The sequence below is a fragment of the Blennius ocellaris genome, assembly GCF_963422515.1.
Source record: "Blennius ocellaris genome assembly, chromosome: 22".
Lineage (NCBI taxonomy): Eukaryota > Metazoa > Chordata > Actinopteri > Blenniiformes > Blenniidae > Blennius > Blennius ocellaris.
This window is the reverse complement of record NC_137671.1, coordinates 7,195,178-7,218,520: the sequence shown is the minus strand read 5'-3', so window position 1 is coordinate 7,218,520 and position 23,343 is coordinate 7,195,178. Positions and strand designations below refer to the sequence as shown.

The 23,343-nt window shown below is 40.6% G+C and overlaps 1 protein-coding gene across 1 annotated transcript in view; it reads right to left on the bottom strand.

Moving 5' to 3' along the window:
• tbc1d22a (TBC1 domain family, member 22a) overlaps positions 1-23,343 on the bottom strand; it is a 133,549-nt gene that overhangs the window by 26,588 nt on the left and 83,618 nt on the right. Inside the window, exons 12-13 of the mRNA XM_080518698.1 lie at positions 21,155-21,230; positions 10,136-10,263 (exon numbers count right to left, since the gene is read on the bottom strand). Coding sequence (XP_080374824.1) covers positions 10,136-10,263; positions 21,155-21,230 — 204 coding nt within the window. The remainder of the gene's footprint in view (positions 1-10,135; positions 10,264-21,154; positions 21,231-23,343) is intronic.

Genomic DNA, 23,343 nt, shown 5'->3' with positions numbered 1-23,343 from the left:
GAACCCCTGGTGTCTGGCTGGTATTTTTCTTGGGGGGCGAAAAAAAAGAAGCTCTTTTTACATTATATGAGCGGGAACATGACCGCATCAGTGATTGGTGATACTGCTACAAGCTGTCGAAGTATTCCTGTGTGTAATTCACCGCTCGGAGCCGAGACAGCGAATACATTTAAACACAGGGGTGACTGTGGCTCAGGTGGTAGAGTGGACGTCTTTCGGAGTGAGAGGTCGGAGGTTCGATCCCAGTCTACACTGGTCTATGTTTCGAAGTGTCCTTGGGCAAGACACTGAACCCTAAATTGCTCCCAGTGGTCGACGAGCGCCTTGCATGGCAGCTCTGTCCCATTGGTGTGTGAATGTGAGCGTGAATGGGTGAATGACTGATATGTAAAGCGCTTTGGGACTGCACTCAGTGTGGTTAGAAGGCGCTATATAAATCTAGACCATTTACCATTTTACCATTTTTACAAAGTAGCAAGGAATGAATATTTTGAATTTGAAATCACAACGTCAGATGTAACATTGGGGGTGGGGTGGGCGATAGTGACGGCAGCGGAGGGATGATGCAATCCACTTTAAAAGATAAAGAGGGGAGGGAAAAAATGTTCAACTGAAGCGCCTCGTCCCGTATGTCCAGCTTTAGGCAGCATTTTAAAGCACAAAACAGCCGAGTTAATGAGAATGACAGAAAGACATGGATGTTTCACTTCGCTATTGATTTTCACTCTGTATGATGTGTAGATGAGTGTAGACCAGTGTGAAACTTCCATTTCTGCTCATTTCACGCTGACATCAAGAAAGCAACGAGGAAAAAAATTAAATAAAAGAGGAACATTAATCCTCATGACAGTGAGAGCATGACAGACAGGCAGAGAGATTGGAATTTTCATGTAGGAGTGTGTGTATATATGGAAGTCAGTGAGGTCCGTGTGGATTTCCAATGTGTCCTGGCTGTAGTTATTTGTGTCACCGTTTAGATCGAATAACACTAAAACACAAAAATGAGACAGGAAAAGTAAAGATGAAGAGTTCTGGGTTTTATTCATTTTTCTCTAACTGATGGAAATGTTATATTTCAGTCAAATTAAGACGTGGAAGAATGCAAAAAGGAGTGGCACTATTGTACTGGAAGAAACACATTTGCATGAATTAAAGCATTTTGTTTTGTATTGTGCCAGTGACGACATACGGTATCGTTACACTGTCCACCCTGCGGCTCAAATAGAAGAATATTGTTCTTTCTTTGCAACGTTAAAGTTGTACACCAACTAAAAACAGTCCCCTTCCAAGCAAGAGAGGGGAAAAAGTTTACAGTCTACATTAATTCATGTTGAGTAGATGCTGCCGGTTGGACAAAAATTTGTAGTAATAAATGTTTGTTCTATTCCATTTATGCTACGTTTCGCATTTGGTTTCAGAAAAGTTTTGCCACATTTTGAAAATGTCTGCTTTCCTGTAGTTACTGCTGTTGGCATAATGTTTACACGCTCACTAACTCAGGAGTATTTCTTTCAATATGTTTACCAATTTAAACAAAATATAAAATTTTAGTTGACACAAACCAACTTACTTTATATGTATATTAAATGCCCGTACATTATTGATAGAAGGAAAAGAAAGCAAGATTCTCAAGATTCTGCTTTAATCAGCTTTACTTCATTCTTCTACGGGTGTTAACTGTGATATAGAGAACATGAAAGCAACAAGCAGGCATCGCTGAGTGCAGCATATGTATAAAAGCTGTCGACTGAGCTCACGTCATTTGTTCAGTCTGTGATTTTCATCTCAATCTAAACCAATCTTCCGATCTGTGTTGCGGTAAATTGCCACGTTCTCCCACCAGTAACCCTTAAATGCCGTCGCGGTTTTAAACGTGGTCAGTAACGACGCTCAACGGCTCCCCGCTTGGTAAATCTGAGCGCCCATATGGAAAAAAAAAAAAAAAAGACGGCGCTTCGGAAGGCGAAAGTGTCACAATATCCCTTTAACAGCCATGCTAATGCTGCCACACTGAGCTACTTGCTAATTTCATGCTCCACGCAACAGGGATAATTTGGTCCCTGTCTGTCTGCCTGTGTCTGTGCTCCGCTCTGAATCATTCATCCCAGCGTCTTTCTCCTCTACCCCCCCCCCCATCCCCTTTTTTTCTAGATCAATAGACAAAGAAAAACTAGAGATAAAATAAGAAGAGTGCGAGCAAGAGGGCCCCGAAAAAAGGGAAGAAAGAGAAAACCTAATGCAGTCGAGCGATGACAGAGATGAAGAGACGGGAGTCTTGTGTTGGACTGAGCGACTGAGCAGATGGCCACACTGCAGAGAGGAGACCACAACGGAGACGGTACAACACTCAGGTTAAAATCTCACCGAGTACACAAACACACACACACACACACACACACACACACACACACACACACACACACACACACACACACACACACACACACACACACACACACACACACACACACACACACACACACACACACACACACACACACACACACACACACACACACACACACACACACACACACACAGGGTTCGGCAGCAAAGGGCAAGGTCTTCCAGTTTATTGCCAGCAATCATGAGCATCCCAAACACTGAGGCCGACTTCTTTGTGTGTACATTAGATTAGATTAAACAATTTTTGTGAACAGAAATGCAGCGATGTGGTGACTCACTGCAAAACGAAAAAAAACCTACTTTATTTACACGTAAATAAAGTGTTTTGTTAGCTCGGGGTTAAAAGTCGATACAACAGGCGCATCATCTCGCCGCGGAAAACGATAACTGCCTGAGAGCAGAGGTTGGCAAAGCATGACAAACAGGGGAAAACATACCGGAAAGCAAAAAAAAAAAGAACATAATTGAATCAATCTGTCTGGATGTTGTGTGATGGTCGGCGAAGAGTGAGGGAGTGATGGTGAGCGGCGAGGAGGGACGAGAAAATCGGAGATGAGGTTAGAGGAACGGTGACAAGAGGGGAGTGAAAACAGAGATGGGGACTGAAAGAGGACGATAGAATCATGGAGGCAACAGCAGCTCCATGCTTTGCTGTCAGCTCTGCTCAAAGTTTCATGAGTACGAAAACGGTCCGATTCCCCAAACCGGATGGTGACGTATTTTGACGTTCGTGTGAAAAGAGGGTTGTGTGGGGGCCGCGTGCGAGCGTGCGTTTCGGGGGCGATCCAAACGACATTGTAACACATCAAATATTTAAAGGATGGATTACAAGTACAATGTGTGCTCGCGTCGCTGTCGAGTCACAACAAAGCAACAACACTGTTGAATCATTCATTCCTTGGCTCTCTCTCATTTTGAAGTAGACTTGGGCTGGACTGCATGAGCGCCACAAGCTTTCTCTCCACAATCACCAAGAAGATCATTTTGAGCCCCGATTGGTTGTGAATCTTGCTGAAGCTCGAGTCAAATCCTTCCCCCTGAACACTAACCTCTTTTTTACTGGGAGCGAAGGGCTTAAGGCCCTCTTTAACTTAATAATCAGTGCGAGTGTGGCGTTAAATCCATGGGATATCCTTCTATTCAACACTTTCACTTGTCCAAACTTTATAGGGCACTAACACATGAAAGTTAAAAAAAAAAAACCGAGGGACTTTTTGAAAGAAATTTGAAGGGTCAATTTTTACTTTTTTTAGATTTAAAAGAAACGGTATTCTGCTCTATTTTATAATAACATCTGAAGTAAAAGGCTACAGATGACAAAATTGAAACTTATTTTATCAATTATGTGTGAAAAAGTTATCTTAATGGGATATATTACTCACTGAATTTCAGGAAGAGATTGAAGAACTTGCCTATAAATGTGTCTATTGTCACTTCTTCTAATGGGTGCCGAGATTAAACATGTCACTTTTTTTTTTCTTTCCATTTTGTATTAAATTTTCAAACTACAACTAACTTTGTGCACAAACTGGGATTATCAAAAAAAGGTTTCAAGTGGAAGTGTCACACTTTGTCATTACTCACATTAAATGCGTCACACAATTCTCTTTCAAAACCTATTTGAATAAATGAGGAAGTTACAAAAATGTTAGTTAAAAATCGGTTACTACTTGATCCTACCAAAGCAGGAATGATTTCTCTTAAGAAAACCGGGAAGACTTGACTTTCTTCCTCTTCTTGGTTTGGGTCATGAATATTATAATCCCAGTGTGTGTCGTCGGAGGCCGATGGGTATGAAGAGTATTTAAAGGGAAGACCTCTCTGTCTCTAGAGTCTATGGCTTCATCACAGGCATGCTGACTATTTTTACTCAGTACTATGTCTCACACACACAAGCATGCAGTGCACTACTGATTTACCCACCATGACAATATTCTTCTCATTCTTCTAACCTGTACTTCTCCGTGTCGGTTCCTACTGTAAATTGTATAGACTCCAATGGTCTTGCATATCAGGCGCTCACTTTACAGGCTGAGCGACTCGTCGCTGCTCTGGGTCCTTGATTTGTGATGATTTACGACATTTCTTCCCCCATGTGTCATCTGTTCCCACCAATAAAGGGGTGAAACATTTAACGTCACACCCCGCAACATTGAATGATTTCCTCAAATTCAATCCAATTTAAAAAGTGTTTTGCTTCATAATTATCAAGCTCAACAAGCCTGGACTATCTAAAATAAAAGTAACAAGGCAGTGTTTAAAAGATAAGCTGATTCAATGAGATGTCATGAGGTGGATTAAATAGTGCTTTGAGTTACAAGGTCTAGGAATAAAGCTCCCACAACTTACATTTTCCTCCGTGGCTTTAAATAAAACGTTTTTTTCACTGCTCTACTTCCAGCGATAAAGACCAATGGATTGATGTCAATCTGTATTCGTATTGTACTTGTATTCATATTTCCAATAAAAAGTGGAAACTGTATGTTCAAAATGTGCTTGACATTTAGGAACCACTCAGATTGCGTATAATACAGTGGATGTATTTCTGTTGGATACAGATTAAGGAAAATGCCGGGTCAAAGTACAATATTGAATATTCTAACGGAAGAGCGAGGAATTTGGTGTAAAAATTATAATTTTTCAGACACTTTTTACACATAGAGTCAAATGGATATTTTGCTTTGGGCATATGATAAAAACCGTGGCGATGTATTTTCGACTCTCATAGTGTCTCTGAGATAGCTATATATGTAAACTGTTGCACATTGAACACAGTGTATTAGCAATGTTTTGCGAATGGGTCAGGTACCCGCCATAAATAACACACTGAATAGCTCAGTGTACAGACTCCATCCAGGAGACATGAACTGTGTTTGCTTTCAGAGGCGGAGAGTGACACGCAGCTAATATACAGTATATTTCCACTGAGCTCTCAACTGAGGATGCATGGTGTTACCATGGACTCATCATATACGGCGAAGCACTTTAAATAGGAGAGCCCAGCCTGATCATTCAGGGTATTGTTTGAGGAACCTTAATGCATGTTCAGAAAAGCATAATTCATTTACTCATTTCATGTTCCTTCCTCCCCCTCACTCCATTCACTCTTCCGTTAATAGAGAATAATTCACCACGTCGTGCTCAGTCGTTTTGGTTACAATGGTTCACTGGAAAATGCACAAGGGATCTTCAGTGTAGTGAAAATAAAAAAGAGAAGATCAGAAGAAATATGATTCTGTTCACACGTGCCCACCTTTGTTTCTTTGAGTGGTGAAATTCCACTGGAAGGGTTGTGGATGTTAAAGCTGTTTATTTATTTTTTTAAGGTCATGACTGCTGTCGTCGACTCAGCAAGGACAAGTTAATAACAGTGAATGGAGCATGAAGTTTAAAAGGTACTTTGGCTGCATGGACATCTGGGACTTTTTAGCTTTATTTGTCATCGCACATGAAAATACAGTCTTAAAAACAAAGAAAAGTGTTTTTATTCCTTCTATTAAAAAAAAATAATTCTTGGCCTTGATGTGCTGCCTTTGCTTCAGCTTCACTGATTCATTTGTAGTAGATATAATACTAAAATGCTATAATGTTAAAGTTCTTTTTTGAAATTACTTCAATATATTTTAGGACAAAAAAACCTATAATTTCAAACCGGAGGCAAAATGACGAGTGATATACATGTTCAGTTTTTTAGAGGAATAAAGGGATTACAATCTGAGTATTGAGGCTCATGCAGGCAATAGCTGTGTTTAAATAAATGGGTAGTCAAGCCAGCCAGCATGAATTGCATAATTGTATACTTACCAGTGCATTTGAGCCAAGCATGACAAATTGATTATTTCAAGCTTGTAACATTCAGACAGAACTTTTAGCTCATGAGAGCTCAGTCGACTGATTCAGTTCCATGTAGTAGATCTTGGCAAGTGCTTGAAAATAAAACTACTTTGTTAAACAACAACATTTGTGCCAATGTGGTTTAATAGTGAAAAGCAGCTGCATAACAAACTCCTGTCGATGTTCTTTATAAAAGTCAAATTTCCCCCTTTAAATGGCTGTGGATTCTGTGTTTTCATTCTCAGGAACATTTTAGCGCGATGGAAACTGTGTAATCATGTGCTGAATTGATCTATTTTGTAACTCCACAACAGAAAACAATCCAACATTTATTCAAATTGAATATTGACAAAAAAATAAATAAATAAACAAAGTGTAATCTCTGGATATGTGCTCTGCTGCGAATTTGGCTGTTTGTGTGGAAAAAGAAGATTCTGCTAAATTTTCTGTCTTTACTTACATAATAGCTTGTGTTTACAGGATTGTGAATCCAGTTTAAAGCCTCAGACAGAGACCATGTGCTGTTAATGCTACCGTGTGAAAACACAGAAGAGACTCCCAGCAGACGATTTTCCTGTTAAAACACCATAACCGGCATCGACTCGGCTGTATCTTTTTTTTGTATGCCAACCCGGCGTCGTTTTGATGGCAACCATTGCAATAAAACTGGATGTTCATGCCGAACCATGGGGGAGTGAGTCACACCAATCATAGGTGAACTGAGATTTCTTATTTTCCGAGTTTGCATGACTAAAATAGAGACATTAAAAATATATATATATATAATATGGGAAAAAAGTTTGATTCCTTCTTTCAGAGTTATGATGAAATTAAAATGCTCTGAGTGCACCGACATCGGCAAAAAAAGCAAAAAAGGTGTGAGAATTCAAGTGAGATTAAAAAAAGCATGGCTTGATGCTATTTGGCTTCAAACTGTCAGAAGTCATGCACCTCATGTTGTCCAAAGTCTGGTAAGAATCATAAATATTTAGACATGCTTCATTTGATATTTATCAAATCAAGCAATGGTTTGTTGAAATCAGAACATGCACGTCAGCTATAGCTCCTGCGTGTCCGTGTAGAATTTTTTTTGACATTTCCTCATCTTTCTTTTCATGTTCACTTCTATTTATACCTGTTCCCGTCCCTTAAAAAAAAAAAAAAAAAAAAAAAATCCATTTATGTATAACATCTTGTACTTTTTCCATTTCACACTCTCCTCTTCCCTTAAAAGATGCGCTTCCTCTCAACTACTTTCTCCGTCTTTCCTTCATCCTCCTCTTACTACTGTGACTTGACCAAAGTTCATGTTTGACTTGGCCACATCGGTCTGAACTGGAGGCAGCTTCAATCAACTTCAAATGTGAACTTCACTCACTTTGCCGCATTCTGCACTTCACGCTGGGGCTTCAGCGTCGTGGAAAGGGATGGATTTCAGAGTTCAACTTGAAAACATTCAACTTTAGAGCGAAGCAAACATAAAAGCCAAGCGGACAGATGACAAGGAACAATCCTGCTATAATGAAGAGTGAGAAGCATCAAAGGATGTTTGAGCTGAGAGATGCCGAGGGAGACATAAAACCACCGAAAAACACTAAATCGTTCTAAAAAAAAAGACAAAACAACCAAAAGGGACACTACGTAATTGCAAAAACAAGAAAATCTTGATAAAAGAGGCACAAAAGAAAGCTAAAGCAAACATTTCTCATAAAGGAAAAGATTAGCGAACACATAAAAATCCCAAAATTTACAAAAAACAAAAATGTATACAATGGAGGAACACGAAACATCCCCAATAGTATATAGCCCAAAACGCAAAAGACCGGAAGTTCACAAAAAGACTCAAAATGACCATTAATGACAAAGAAACCCTGCATGATTCCAAATAAATACAGAAAATACTAAAAGAGGATGGCAAAGAGAGAAAACACAAGAAGAAACCAATTTTAGTAAAAAAAACATTTAAAAAAGGCAAGAACGAGTGAAATAGTTGTGAAAAGACAGTAAAAGCCATCCTGAAAAAAACAAGCAAAAAGAAAAACAAATTACAAAATGACAGAAAAAGACTAGATGACTAGAAAACAAAAATTAAGAAAAAACGAAGAGAAGAGAAAAGGCAGTCGGAAACACAAAATAACAACATAAATAAAGATAGGCAAATAAAGATAGGCAAAATGGGCCTATGAATATGAATAACAACATGTGTTCTTCATATGTCTTGACAAAATGTCTTCAAACAAATCAGAAAGAACAGAAGAATGAGAAATGACAAAATAACCGTACTTTATTGGGCAGCCACATTTAGGCGCTTCAGGGAGCTGGTGGGGGTCAAAGGTCATGAACCGGCAAACACATCCAAAAGTCTATTTGTATAACCTCTCGGCCACCAACAGAGACCTTTATATTGAGAGGCAATAAAAATTAATTAAGCCGGGGCGGACACCAGGGCTTCGATGCCAGCAGAAAAGAAAAAAGGGGGGGGAAAAAAATAACCCACATTTGTGCAAACACCTGGCACAGCTGGCAGTGTCGCCCATGGAGAAGTTCATTTTAACACTTCAATCTCCTCCTCTCGACGCTCCTCACCTAATAAGACACTGTGATGTGATCGCGTGTCTCATGCTGTCAACACGCCGCATCAACTGGAAAATCTATTTCATGTACTCCGCTCGAGCCGCCTCCGACTCTCAGCGCACCTTCCAGCACGCGCCGATGAATCGATGGGCCACATTAGGCCGTATCGACAGCCCTCGGTCAAGGTTAAGAGTCCGGCGTAACTGAAGGTGCTGCCTACTAAGTTCTGTGTAAACGTCACAGGCCAGCAGGACGAAGCGGTCCCAATTTGTTTGAGAAGGATTAAGATTCCTTCTCTCTCGCACATTTACACTTCTGGGTCAAAAGTAATAGGCTTTACTTCCACGCACGCACACTCAGGAGCAGAGTACCCATCAAATGGCAATTAAAACATATGTCCAATCTACTAAAGTCTTTGTTCCACCATTGCTTTTATTTCAGCAAGGAATCGCTTAATCCCACAATCCTTCACTCGCAAAATGTTTGCTGGTGCAAAAACTGTCATATTTTTAGTTGACCGAAAAACTTGCAAAATGAAGCAGTTACACAGTGGAAGGCAATACAATTGGCTTTATGTTGTGTTTGCAGTCATTTCTGAAGTAATGATGTATACTCTGCGCAAATACAAATACAATTTAAAGTTTTGAATTTAAAGGTTATTTAAAGGCCGTCAAATAAAATGTTGCAAGTATTATTAGAGACATAGTGGTCAAATCACCTGACCCAGCCACTAGCCTTGTAATACTGCGTCGTACCACAAGGTGGTACTGCGAGTCACTCTGGTCCCTAGTGCAGGTAGAAGCAAAAATTATTATTATGTGGGTTGAAGTTTTTGATGATTTTTGTACCCAATGTATTATCAAAACTTGTGTCTCAGTGGACATGCGCACTCATGCAGCTAAACGTGAAGCCCAAGGAGTCCATGATTCAGGGACAGGGTTGTGCAGCACTTCATCCCGAGCTCTGTGTAATTAAGACTATCAGAGAGGGAGCGTAAATGTTTGAAATCCTTCATAAAAACCCGCCCAAAAAAACACAACATCATTATTATTATTATTCTGTGTTACACTGCTGCGTTGGCTGGCATGTAATAGAAGCAAACACAAAAAGCTCCACTTCTGAGGCAATCAACAGATGTCATTACCAGAGAATTTCCCTCTTTTCTGGAATCCCATGCAGTCACATGGGACAAATGAATAAAAAAAAAAAAAAAAAAAAAAGAACAGATAAGACAAAGAGAGAACAATAGCAGCAGTTTGCCGCTATGCTCTGTGTGTGTGTGTGTGTGTGTGTGTGTGTGTGTGTGTGTGTGTGTGTGTACCTGGTAGGTGTCCCACAGTCTGATCGTGCAGCGCAGTGGCAGCTCCCTCATCAGGAGGTTGTTCATCCAGCGGAAGGCGAACTGCAGGTACTCCACCTCGTAGTGCTGCATGTGGCGATGCACGGACTCTGACCCCCCCCAAAAAAAAAACAATAAAGAAAAAGAAACATTAGAATTAACACAAACAAACTCAAATGGCATTCATTTCTCTGTGGATGAAAAGGAAACAGCAGAGCTGTAGAGAATGACGATAGAGCAATCAGGAAGTTGACAGCAACAAGTGTTTCGCAGACTTCCCTTCAAAAAAATCTGCTCCACAGATGCATTTTCCTTTCTTCTTATAACAGAAATATAATTACAAAGCTTTAAGAATTGTCGAAGACAAGCTGCACACTAATCCAGGGATGAGAGACGAAGGTGTAATTGTATCGTTACACAACACTCTGAAGCGGTTGCACTTGGCTCTGGGGAGGGATTGAGTGTATACAAAGCGGGTCATTTGCATCACCAGGGTGAGGACAGAAGGCGCGCATATACCTAACATATAGAGCACGAGTTAATTACTTCTCTGACATTGCGGCCTCCGGGAGGAGCGGAGGGAAATTGTTTTTTGTTGACTTCTAACCTGTAGTGCAAAGTCAATCTTTGAAAAGAAAAAAAAAGAAAAATAGAGGAGCCCGTGTGGTCAAAACATTGTCAAAATATACGTCAGGTCATGGTGGGGTTCAGTTTGTGGCATAAATGGAGACAGACAACCCGCCTCGGCGTCTGGGCCGAATCCTCCGGATTCTATATTTTTCGAAATATCTTTCAGACGTGACTTCGCTGCTGGTGAAAACTGAATTTGAATGGAACAAGCGGATTAATACAAGTGCTATTAACAATGACAGCCTCCGGGGTGTCATGGCTCCCAGTCCGTATTCTCCTGGAACTTGGCAGTTTTAAAGTTGAGTCATCGTTTTAGCAATACGACTTCGTTCTCTATCCATACACATGTCCCTGCACTCGAACATTTCTTGGGGAAATACAAATTTTTTTTCTAAAAGTACCTCGCTTTAGGTGCATTACAGGAACACAGATTTATGTTAAGTATCTTATATGTGTGGAGTCTTTTTAACCTCTGTTTGTGACTCGTTTCGGCATCATGTAAACCGCCTTCAAGAGAGGATCAGTTGAAGTCTGCTCATGAGGCATTCAGCAAACACTGGTAAATTCTGAGCAACAACCAATAGTCAAAATGTGAGGCTTTTAAGAGGCATTAATAAATCATACAGTCTACTGACTGCCAGCTTGAGCGGCGTTCAGGGAATAAAGAAATATAAACTTCCTCGTGCAAAAATAACCATCATTTTAGGCTTTCAAGGGCTGTTGGTTAAATTATTACAGGGTCTACTTGTGTGCTGTTCCAGTGAAGGGAAATATCCAAGTATTTCCCGCTTGTGAACAAATCAGCACTATTTGAAGCTTTCATAGGACTCTGATCAACCTACAAATGAGGCTTTAAAGAAATATTGGTGAATGACTTCTATTATCCGGCTTCTCGCGATGGTGTTTCGGTACCATTTTAAAAATTGTTACCCTCCCCAATAGCATGCATGTGATGTACTAAGGAAAAATTGACACATAATGTAACTGCCCTTCTTGAGATATTAAGAAAACCTCAGTGAAATGTATCCTGCGTGAGAAGCTTTTGAAAGACATCAGTAAACTGTGATGTCTTGGAAGGAGACAGACACCGTTTTCAAAACGGTGCGGTCTGAACGTAAACCTTTTCTGAAACGGGAAGGCAGAAAATAAACGCATTTCAGACGTACTGGATACGTCTCATGGGGGTGTATGAATCAGCAATCTCTGGTCAACTCTGGCCACTAATACATGGCAGTTAAATTAACTCATAATAGTGTTTAACCTTTTGATTTTTAATTACACAACATGCATAAAGCCATGCAATCAGATTTCCACCTGTGCGGTATCGTTTTTAACCGAGGGCACGTAAGGATAAGCATCAATCAGCACTGCAGTTTGCTGGAGACTTGCAAACGCAAACATCAGCTGGCTATTAAGATCCCCACATCTGTCTCCTTCTGCCCATAAAGAATGTTTTGTTTTTCACCTCCTGTAATTGGTTCGGATTGCGTCTTACTCCCGAACAAAAACCACACAACGAGTGGGGCCATATGGCTGCGTCAGGCGGCGGCAATATGGTCGCGGTGTGAGGTTCAAAACGCAAGGTGTCGTGTCAGTGTCATGACATGGCACGCTGGCAGGAGCGCTCGCCGAGAGGCTGAAATGTCAGAGGGGAGTCTTGCTGAGACACGTCTGCCTCGGCTCCTTTCGCTCGTCATGATAAATGTTTGTTTTATGCTTCCATTACATAACAAAAGACGAACAATAGCATTCAGTGTTCGATGACTGCCTATTCCTCAGTTACCAAACCCATGACACTCATTCTTCCTCTCTCTCTCGCTCGCGCACGCACGCGCACACACACACACCTCGTGCATGAACACATTTCATAATAGAGCTGTAATTATAGAGCTGCCAGAGGATCTATGAGAGAAGCCAGTTAGAGAGGAACTATAGCGTCCTTTTCTCTCTTCACATTCTGTGCTCTTAATTAAAGCGAACCCAGAGGAGAAAGAAAAAAAAAAACCCAAACACTCCAAACTACCACTTTAATACAGGTTTAATTGGCGAAACATTATGGGTACATTTTCCACATACATCGGCACTCTAGAACACACACAATAACACTTGAATGGCACCTGTCTTCCCGCTGCTCGCTTACGCATGTTCCACAATTACGCACACACTCCACCACACGAGCAGGGTGCAAAGTAAACACAAAGCTATTATTTCACACTCCTCTCTGCAGTTTAATTATCACATGCTGCTGTAAAAGCATAAACAAGGCGAGCTCATTAACGGCGGATGCATCACGGTGACAGATCTTAGCTAGCTGCCAAACTGTGGGGGGGAGGGGGGGGGGGGGGTGGCGCACTGGAACAACTTTAGACAATGTTAAATTACACTAATGAACTTGCTCTGCCTAATATTAGCAACTCCGCCAAACGTGTAGAGGGGGAGGGGTGGGTAGGAAAAAGTTACGATCATTTGTCACAAAGAGTGATCGCAATGGGGTGAGGTGAAGTGTGTGTAAGGGTGAGAACAGATGTTTCTGGAAACTAATGTCAATGAAGGTCCAAGTAAATATTTGCATTTTTTTTTTTTTTTTTTTAATTTAGACTCAACTAGTCGAAAAAATTTACATGTTTTGAGACTCAACAACTTGCTGAATTGTGTGGTTAGCGTCGCCAACAACTGCAGCCATCGCTCTGTTCTAATATCCAAATCACTGATATCACAACATCTCTCCACCAGCCGGTTTTGTAACAGCAGTTTACACGGAAAGAAAACCATATGATGGCGCTGTCGCCCTGACTAGTGGTGGACAGCTGCCATGTTTATTGATGTGAAAATACTATGTTATTTTCTCTTGTTAGCATATACTCCCTTTCTCCAACAATTTGCCATAGACAATGGCAATAATGGTGCCTGGTGCTGCAAATAGGTTCAACTATCTAGTACTTCTGGCAAGGAGACAGACGTGAGATGTTTAATTGTTCACACAACTAATCATTGAAGGGTCAAGGGCAGACGTTTGCATGATCTCCAGTTTATACATGAGTTTTCTTCAGGTCGCCCGACTTCCTGCTGGCGCCCAAACAAATGCTTGCAATATTAACACATAAATACACTGGCAACTTCTTCTGGGAGTACTCTGAGTTCACCTCACCGACATCAGCTTCAACCAAGTACAGTGACTGAAGATGGACAGATAAATGGAGAATACCACAAAGTGAACAACATAACCAAGCGCAAAACGCCAGTTTCCAAACTCAAGCTGCTGCCGAGCTGGAAGGGCGCTCAACATGCGGGAAGGGGTAGTTATGAACTCCGAGCGGGGAAGTTGTGAACAACATGTCACATCGACACTGATTGACTGATGACTCTCATCCTCCTTCCCCCTGCCGGTTAAAGTTGAGGATGGAGGCCATGTAGCCAGCCGCTCTGCTCTCCACGGCGGACTGTAAGCCCGCGGGCTTGCGGACAGTTGGGGGTCAGAGGTCGAACAGTGACTGGTGAGTGGCTCCCAGGTTTCTGCTGATGAGGCCGATTTTGCTCCGCTTCATGCTCTCCTTGGTAGAAAATGTAATTACAGCAACACTTTTCCCTCTCTCTCCCCCCCACTCCCTCTCCCACTCTGACTGGCTTTCATTTCTTTATCCTCTCGGCTCTCTTGCCATCCTAAAAGTGCCGTTTTATTTTAAATTTGCTCATTTTATGCTTGTTGTTTTGCTTTTATCTCTTCCAAAGACTCCCTCTTTCAGTGAATATACTGTACATATTAACTCTGACCTCATCTCGAGGAAATCTCTGCCTGTTTTTCTTACTTTACTCTTGCCAGATTCAGTACAGATTTAAATAAATCTCTTTTTTTTTTTTGCCACATCCCAAGCAGCATGACTTTGGTTGCTCACCAGTGTCTGATCTTGTGTATCTGTGACCTTGAATACCCAGTTAGAGAGCAGCACTGTGGATGCACATATTATATTGTGCATATCTTGAAGCCCAACCATTCCCCTTATAGCAAGCCAAAAGCAATCATGGCTGAGGTAGACAAAAGCATTCTCCTCGATGCCACTCAAACTTGAATTTTACACTCGTTTTAATGAAGACATTTCGAGCAGCAGTGATCCCATGTCCGTTAGAAGCAGACTTCTGCTCCAGGAGTCACTTTAAAAGCAAATCACCTGATTTGTAAAGCGGGCTCGTGTTTAAACAGGAGGACGATGAAGGGTACATAAACATGCACTTAATGGATACACACATGAAAAGGAGTTAAAAGCATATCTAGAACTTCTCCCCACATGATCTCTATATGAGATACACATAACATGGCACTTTCTATTACTGTAAAGTCCAAGTAAGTCATGTTATAATGAGCATTATGAAGTAAAATGTAAGATCAGACTATTTTAGGCTTCATTAAAATACTCTTTGGCTCCGCTTGAATTTATGGTTGTACTTTGAACTGATGGTGGGAGGTTTCATTTGAATAGAGAAAAGGCTTTTAGTCCAAGGATAAAGTTTTATAAATACATTAGTATCATGGATAATGTTGGCAAGGGGCGACTGGATGCATGGTATTCTCCGCATGTCATTAGGTTGTACATCCATCTTCTTTATTGCTTTGTCCATTTTACAGTCAAGGGTTGTTGTAGCCAGACTGCAGGTGGAGAATCCATCAAACACAGTAAACACAGTAAGAAAGAACTATACAGAAAAAAGCTCACATTCACACCCGCAAGCAAATTAGAGGCACTAATTGGCCTGAAATGTTTGTTTTTAGACTGTGGGAGCAAACTTGAGGACGAACGAAGCACACATACAAAATCCAGAGAAAAGCTCCCACTCAAACTTTGGACTCCAACTATGGATGTGCTTGCTATGGCGCAGCAGTGCTAACCACTCCACTGTTGTCATCTTCAGCTTCTATATTAGAGGTCTTAAATACATTGTAGTTTAGGAGCCTACAGGCCCATTTCATTTTGAGTGGACTGGAGTGTTAAAATAACCTTTCAATTTCAAAGCTTTTCTTTTATGTAGTATATGTGATGGAAATGTATATATTGTTTGTAAAAACCAAGCAAATATTAGTGAAAAATACTATAATCTCAACATAAAGCCAATTTCTGGTGAAAAAAACTGTGAAATGGTCTCGGTGTTGTTTACGCTACACTTAAGCTTCCCGGCTCAATTGGATTTAGCACAATGGTGGATTTCAGTTGTCCCTGAACTTGTGCCTTTTCATGATTTCGGAAAATCTGTCAGGTTCAAATTGGTCACATTATTGCAAGTGAGAAAATAAACTCCTGCTGAAAAAAACAAAAACCAAAAAAAACCAACAACATGATGCCCCATTTCACTTGAACGACGTCAGACCTCCACATACAATATGGAAGATATAATGTATTTCTACGAGAATATAAACCCTTGAAATCGAATAATGAGCAACTAATATTTCCCTCAGCACTCTCTCTATGTGCTTATAGCCAATCCAGCTTTTAATACAAAGACCAATCTCATTAAGAAATGTGCTTATATGGTGCATTTGCATGTTTTTGAGAAACAGCTTGGCTTTCTGTAGATGGACTGTGTGGATTGTATATAGGTGGTTGTGTTTGTATCTCTGGCATCCCCATGAAGAAATCTTAGTTACACAAAGAGTCTCATCTACCAGATGTGGCTGTAACTATAGAGAATGGAAACCTTCCGCAACATGATGAGTGGCTGTTTATTCCCCTTACACAATAAATGAGCACAAGGTCGAATCATGGCCTTGACGATGTGTGAGATGTGGTTGGAACTTGCTTTTTTTTTTTTGTCTGAACGTTACACGTCATAAGCAAAAAAAAAAAACATCCGAAGAGGAAACAACGTGTGCAAACACTATTGTTTGGATAAGTGTACAGGTTCACCATGAAAGCTAAGCAAGGGGAAATAAATACAAAAGACAGCTAATGCAATATTGAACATCTCACTTTTTTTTTTCAAAGAGTTTAAAATCAAAGGGACTCGAGGAGAGATGCGCCAGTCTGCCAGTGCAGTCATACAAGTTTCACATTTTTCTGAGGGTTTTCAAAAAAATTTGGATAAAAGACTTGAAGAGGCTCCAGATGAAGACATCTATGAATCTCTTGACGCAAACGCGTGTAAAAAGGGTGGATGTTTGACAAAGGGTGACTGTAAGGTTGTAGTGGGAGACTGCGATGGGAGACGATGTAAACGACCCCCCTCGGGCCACAGCAAGAGACCAAACAGCAGGAAATCAATACACACTCCTTTTATGGCTACTTGCAAAAGATATGCAGGCTAAATGTCACACACCAAAACTATTTGCAACAATTTAGAGCGACTGCGAGAACAGAAGCACAAATCATCTTAAGGAAATTTTTAAAGATTTGCAAGGAGAGAAATAAAGGTCTCCTATTACGCAACAGGCTCAAGAATCCAGCTAGTCATTTAAACCAAATCTGAGTATAGCGAGCATACTGCCAGTGCATCCTCCTCATTTGCATAAATAAATTCACCTTTGGGTAATTTGCATGTTGATGAACTCCTTCTAATGCACTAGCATGCAACAAATACACAGGGAGATAAAGGAGAGATAAAGAGATCAGAGAAACATTACATGCTGACAAAGTGGCTTGTCTTTTCAGGGGGTACGTGTGCTACCGTCAAGCAAGGCTAATGGGAGTTAGCGTCACAAGTAGCATAATTACAGAAGAAGGGGCAGGGTGTGTGTGTGTGTGTGGTGGTGGGGGGGGGGGGGGGGATTTTTGGATCGGATTGTGATTGGTTTCCTATTGTTTTTGGTTAATAACTATTGTTTCATTGATTTACGGACTGGATACAGACTTCACTTCCTCTACCTATATTTAAAATACGTCCTAACAATACCACATCCAATTTAATGCCCCACACCCTACAATACTGGAACTTTAAAACAGTTTTATAACATGCCAATTAAAATTAAATAAATAAGGGAAATTATTTAATATAATATAATATAAAGATTTTGAACGGATCCCCATGGACCTTGATGGATGTTTCCTCGAGCACAGCCCTACCTTGACACTCATTCACCTACCTAAAGAGAGGAAGGAGGGAGTGTTTTCTGTTTCGGGACATAAACCACAGACATTCTGGTCATTAAACCGTATCCTTAAAACCTTGAAATTTATTGCCGTCTTTAGACGTGCTCCGATGATTCTGTTAGGCTTCCCGGCCGCCGCCGTACAAACGCTTCATGTGACGGTCCATCAGAAAGAAAACATGTCAAACAGAATGGAGTAATGTGTAACTGCTTTAAAAATAGGTTTGAACTGAGAAACAAAATGTATTTAAACTTTCTTCTATGACTTTGCAAAGGATGGAAGAGTTCCCCATAATACTTGGCAAAGGTTATAAAGTGAAATGGGATTAAGGGGAGCAAAGTCTGAGGCTTCATGGCATGGATCCAAAACCATTTCTTGTCTGTTTCTCTCCCACTGTGTTCAAAGGTATAGGAGATAAAGCATGGCGGTAACAGCAGCCATAGAAGCATCGCTCCCCCCCTGCGAAGTGTGCGGTACACATCTATTTTTCCTACATTGCGCAGACATGCAGGGGGAACGAGCCGTAAGACGGACTGACCAGCAATGTCCTTTCTGAGCTGATACAGTCCAGAAAATATTAATGCAATGAAACACCGAGCTGAGGTCTCCTTCCTGCCAGCCTCGGATCAACAAACGGCCCGTCGCCTGCCAACGTCCTTGTGCTGAGTACTCAGCTGAAAAAGTGTAGGAGGAGTCTCGTAGTAGCACCTGATGTCGATGCGTAAATGCCATCAAGTTATTTCAAATCTGATTATCGGAGAGCTTTTTTAGTGTGGGACTTCCCACAAAGCATTGAGATTCTTTTTTTTTTTTTTTACCATGTGGCATTATGTTAGCGGGACTGCAGCTGACTTTATTGTAAAAAAACATTCAAATTACAGCCGAAAGCCATGTTTTGCATTTGCAAAATCTAACAATAAAATGTTGGTTCATCCGAGGTTAAGCAATTGCAATTCGAATTATAGCGCATAGAATATTTATGTAAGCTGGCATCTGGTATTGAAAGACACTTCTGATTTAGGATGTGTATTTTGTTCCTTTAAATATGTAAAATCGTTGTTTTTGGATTAGCACCAAATGTTTTTTCATCATATTTGACACAAAATAACTTGCTCAGATCATTTTTATTGAATTCATTCAACCACTGTGAAGTTTAGACGATAAATGTGTCATAATGTTTCATTTGGATCTTGACACCGTTCAGGTTTTCAGAAGCTGCGATTAAAACTGATGCATTGTAAGGCAAACCACACTGCATGATCGGGTTTCTTTTCAGGAGAAATCATTTTTAAAAAAGGATTTGAATTTCAATCAGGAATTTCAAGAAAATATTTTTTTCTTTTTTTTGCTTCTATATCTCTACCAACTCAATGGCTGCAACGGGAACAAGCAACCCCACATTTTATCAAAGCACTCTGGATAACCCTGCATCTGATAAGCGCTGATAGGTAATTTTGGAAGAGATGAGAGGCCATTGTTCCCCAAACAGATGCTATGTCGACAGCAGGGCGAAAAACAATCCCGTAACACAAGATAAAAGCTATCTGTGATCTCATTAGAGCGGGTAATGTCAAGCTTGCGAGGTATAAAATGTCTCTGGCCCAACTACGATGACAGGGCACTTATGGACTAAGATACAATGAAAATGTTGAGTCATATTTTCTTTTTTTTTTTTGAGGGGGGGTAGACGCATATATCCCCTCGTAGGTACACGTTATTCATCAACGGACTGCATGCAACTCCTATCGGCGAGTTCTCGTCAGCCACACATACCTAAGGCCGCCACCACGCAATCGCCAACTTTGTCTGACATTCTCACACTCCCACACACACACACACCCCTTCCATTTGAATGCAGCGGGTGAGTCCTCCCCTCCCCCTGGCTGACAGAGCGGGTGACAGGATAGTCGGACAGCACCAAGGTTATCCGAGAACATGACCATTGTACAAAAGCTCGCTTTGATAGGACCTTGTTTTGCACAATGCATCGTGAGGCGCTGCAAACGCCACACGGGTTTTAAGTGACAAAGTTTTGGACGGGCAAAACTTTCTATAAAGGTGACACGAGTGTTGCTTTGAGTGTTAGGTAAAAGGTAAAAGACAGTAGAGGCCACGGAGAGAAAACCAAGTTTGCTAATTAACGCTGAGTGTGTGTACTGAGCTGTGCACATGTGCATACATCAGTTTCCAGGTCTCAGCAGGCCACAGTTTTTCTCTCTCATTTTTATTTTTTTTTTTTTGGTGTTAATAGTCACTAGCAAGTACACATTTCCAGACAGCCGAGCCGAATGAGAATTAGTGCGGCGCAAGTTGAAGTGTCACGTCGTTACACACTGACAGAAAGCTCGGAAGAATCAAAGCGTGAAAACAAATTCTACTTGCCTGGTTGGCTCAAGTTCTAACACACAAAAATCTGTGAGTTAAAGTGTTAGAGCATAGTCGAGTCAAGAGGAAAAAACAAACAAAAAACAAATCCTCGTTTAAGTCTATTTCCAGTCGCCAAAAGGTAAACAAACCTGCTCAGGTGAAACAGATTTTAGCCGTGATTAAGTCCATCAACTGGAGTTTATAAAGTTGGGCGCGATTGTACATTTGACTGCATCACGTGACTCTCAGCTGAGTTGGAGGGCAGAACAGTCACGACATACTTTAGGAATATGGCTCTCCTGTATGTCACCTTAATTTTTTTCAATAGAATATTCTACAGGAAAATGTGTGGATGGCCAGAGTGGTGACAACCATGGCAACAATTCCTCAATTTTCTTTCTGTACAGCTTAACCCACAAATTGTATACTCTGCCAGACAAAGAGAAATGTATGAAAAGAATATACATACAAGGCCAAACAACTCATAATAGGCCCCACAATTCAAATATGTGTTATACAATATGGAAAGATTAAGATTCCCCTTGCTGCACTCCAAAGATAAACAGATAAATATAAATATGTTACATAATTCATAGTGAGTTCAGACTATGAACCAACAAACACACAAGAGGCCCTGTGAATACTCTTCATAAACATAATTTCTGTTCTGTTTCTCCAGATTTTCACAAAGGAAGAAAAAGTGCATTTTTGTGTTTCGCTGTGGAAAAAAAAAAATGTCTCGGTAAAGAGAAAAAGAATGAACAATGTGCCAGAGAAAGAGGGTTAAAAAAAAAAAAAAAAAAAAAAGACGCAAGAGGAAAGACAGGGAGGAAATAAAGGGAAATGTAGTCAAAGCAGCAGAACTGTGAACAGCGAGTGCTTTCTGGATGGGTGGAAGGATGGATGGATGGAGGAGAGGCAGATGACTCACCATCAATCCTGCTGACCAGCTCCTCCAAGGCCTTGACTTTCCTCTGAATGCCTGGCTGAGCAAATGTATAGTTGTCCTGGGGAGCACAAGGGGAAAAAAAAAATAATCCCAGAGTCAATAAGAACTCGAGCTCCATCTCCAAGAGTTTAATACCTTGAAACAGTGACCTGCAATAGGATTGTACTTTAAAGTAGTCCTGAAGTGCAAAAATAAAACGAATTAGTGTCGTAAAATGTTTGAAAAACAAGATGCAAGCAGTACAGTCAGGACACTCCTGTAAACACAATGGCTGCAGCAACCAAGAAAGATGTTTTAATAGAGGAATAGTCTTTGTTAAACCCGTGAAATTGATCTCTTGTTGAGAAAACTACCGTTGTGTGTTTCACAGCCACTTGACCTGGGAGTCAGTATTATTACCGCTCGCATTTGAAGGGTCTGAAATTCCACATTTTCACCTTGAGCATACAATTCCCCCCCCCCCCCCCTTCGTTTTCAAGGTCCTCCTTCACACTTCGCACAAAGCCTCGGCTGTACTTTATGAAGAAAAACAAAACACCGCACAACTCAAGCTGGCCCAACAGAACATGCGTTCCTCTGACCTGCGGCGAGGCGAACTGAAGAGGGATTGTAAATGTGGCAGAAAAAGGACACTCACAGGAAAGGTTTTGAACGAGTTCTCGGCCTCATATTCGGTGCTGATGGCCCAGGTCTTTATTTCGCCATTATCCTCTTTCCAATAACTACTGTGTCTCATCTTGACTGGATAATGCCTGCTTGAAAATGAGCTGGCTGGAAAAGTGTTTTTTTTTTTTTTTAAATGAGTAAAAGAGAAATACTGAGACCATGACCCCGGCTCTCACAATGTCTTAAATGAATAGCATGCTATCGTGTTGGTTGAAAGCAAAAATATTGAAACATCGGAAATATATATATATATATTTCGAGCTGAATTTTATAGTGCAGTGATTCTAATACCCTTTCTTGTTATGTTCGAGCTGTCTATTTTTGCATCTAATGCTCACAAATAATATGACTCCTTCTTGAGTGTGATTCAAATCATATATAAGTCACCAACAGTATTTTCATTTCAGCAGCCCAACCACTTCAGCTCGAGCATCCTCGCTGGCTCTTATCTGCTGGGTTGCCTCACAATGCTATGCTAAGCATACTTAAAAGACTGTTGCATAATTCAGCAGTCCAACTGGTTCAATGAATTCTGTCCCGGGATTTTAGCGAAGGCAAGGTTCCCAAATTGGGGTTCGAACCCCACCTTGGAGAGTTGCCAGGGATCACGGTATGTGGTAGAAAGCCTTTTTCCGCTTTTAATGTTACAATTTAATTCATTAAAAGGCACAAGATAAAACAATGTTGGCAACTTCTGCAAAAAGGCAGAGCGGCTAGCTGTTATTAGCCAGATTACTTTGCCAACTATAAATGTTTAAGTCGATTTGTTCTTTGTTTTTTTAACCACTATTAGAACAATTAACAGATATATTTAGGCAACATTATCAAGTGACAATGGAAAATTTTCATTTTGTTTTGGGTGTCGTTTATGTTACAACATTGCTGTGAAAATCTTTCTGAGACAAACACGCAAAAAACAATATATTTTTATCTTAAAAGTTGCACAGTCCTTAACTTCTGAAAAACCAACTATCAGAAGGAACCAAGAGAAGAACCATCGAAAAGACTGTTATTCCTGAAGACTATCCAAGCTCATTTCTGATGCTAAAATGCCCATTTGCACATATTTATTAACATTTATTAATGACAATACATGAAATACTGCCATTCTGAATGTGTATGTATCATATAAACGAACAAACATCTCATCTACTTGTCATATGAACAGCTGAACAAGTTCGGTTTTATTACCATAATGACATTCAACATCAATGACATGCCAATAATATATTCAGCTATTGCGCTAAACAGGGGCTTCCTCGAAAAGACACTGCATAGGTTTATTTAAATTTTCATGCCAGATGCTTTTCCTGCTGCACCTGCGATTCCACTGCCAGGTCTCACACACTCAAGGTCGAGTCTTTACCTGATGTGGGGACAACAATGACAATAAGATTCCACAAAGACATTCCTCAAATCTAAAGTTTCATTCTGGTAAATGAAGTGGAGCTCATGCTACTCACGCACCAAATAACCTAGTCTTCTCTCTGACTCATGTTTATTTC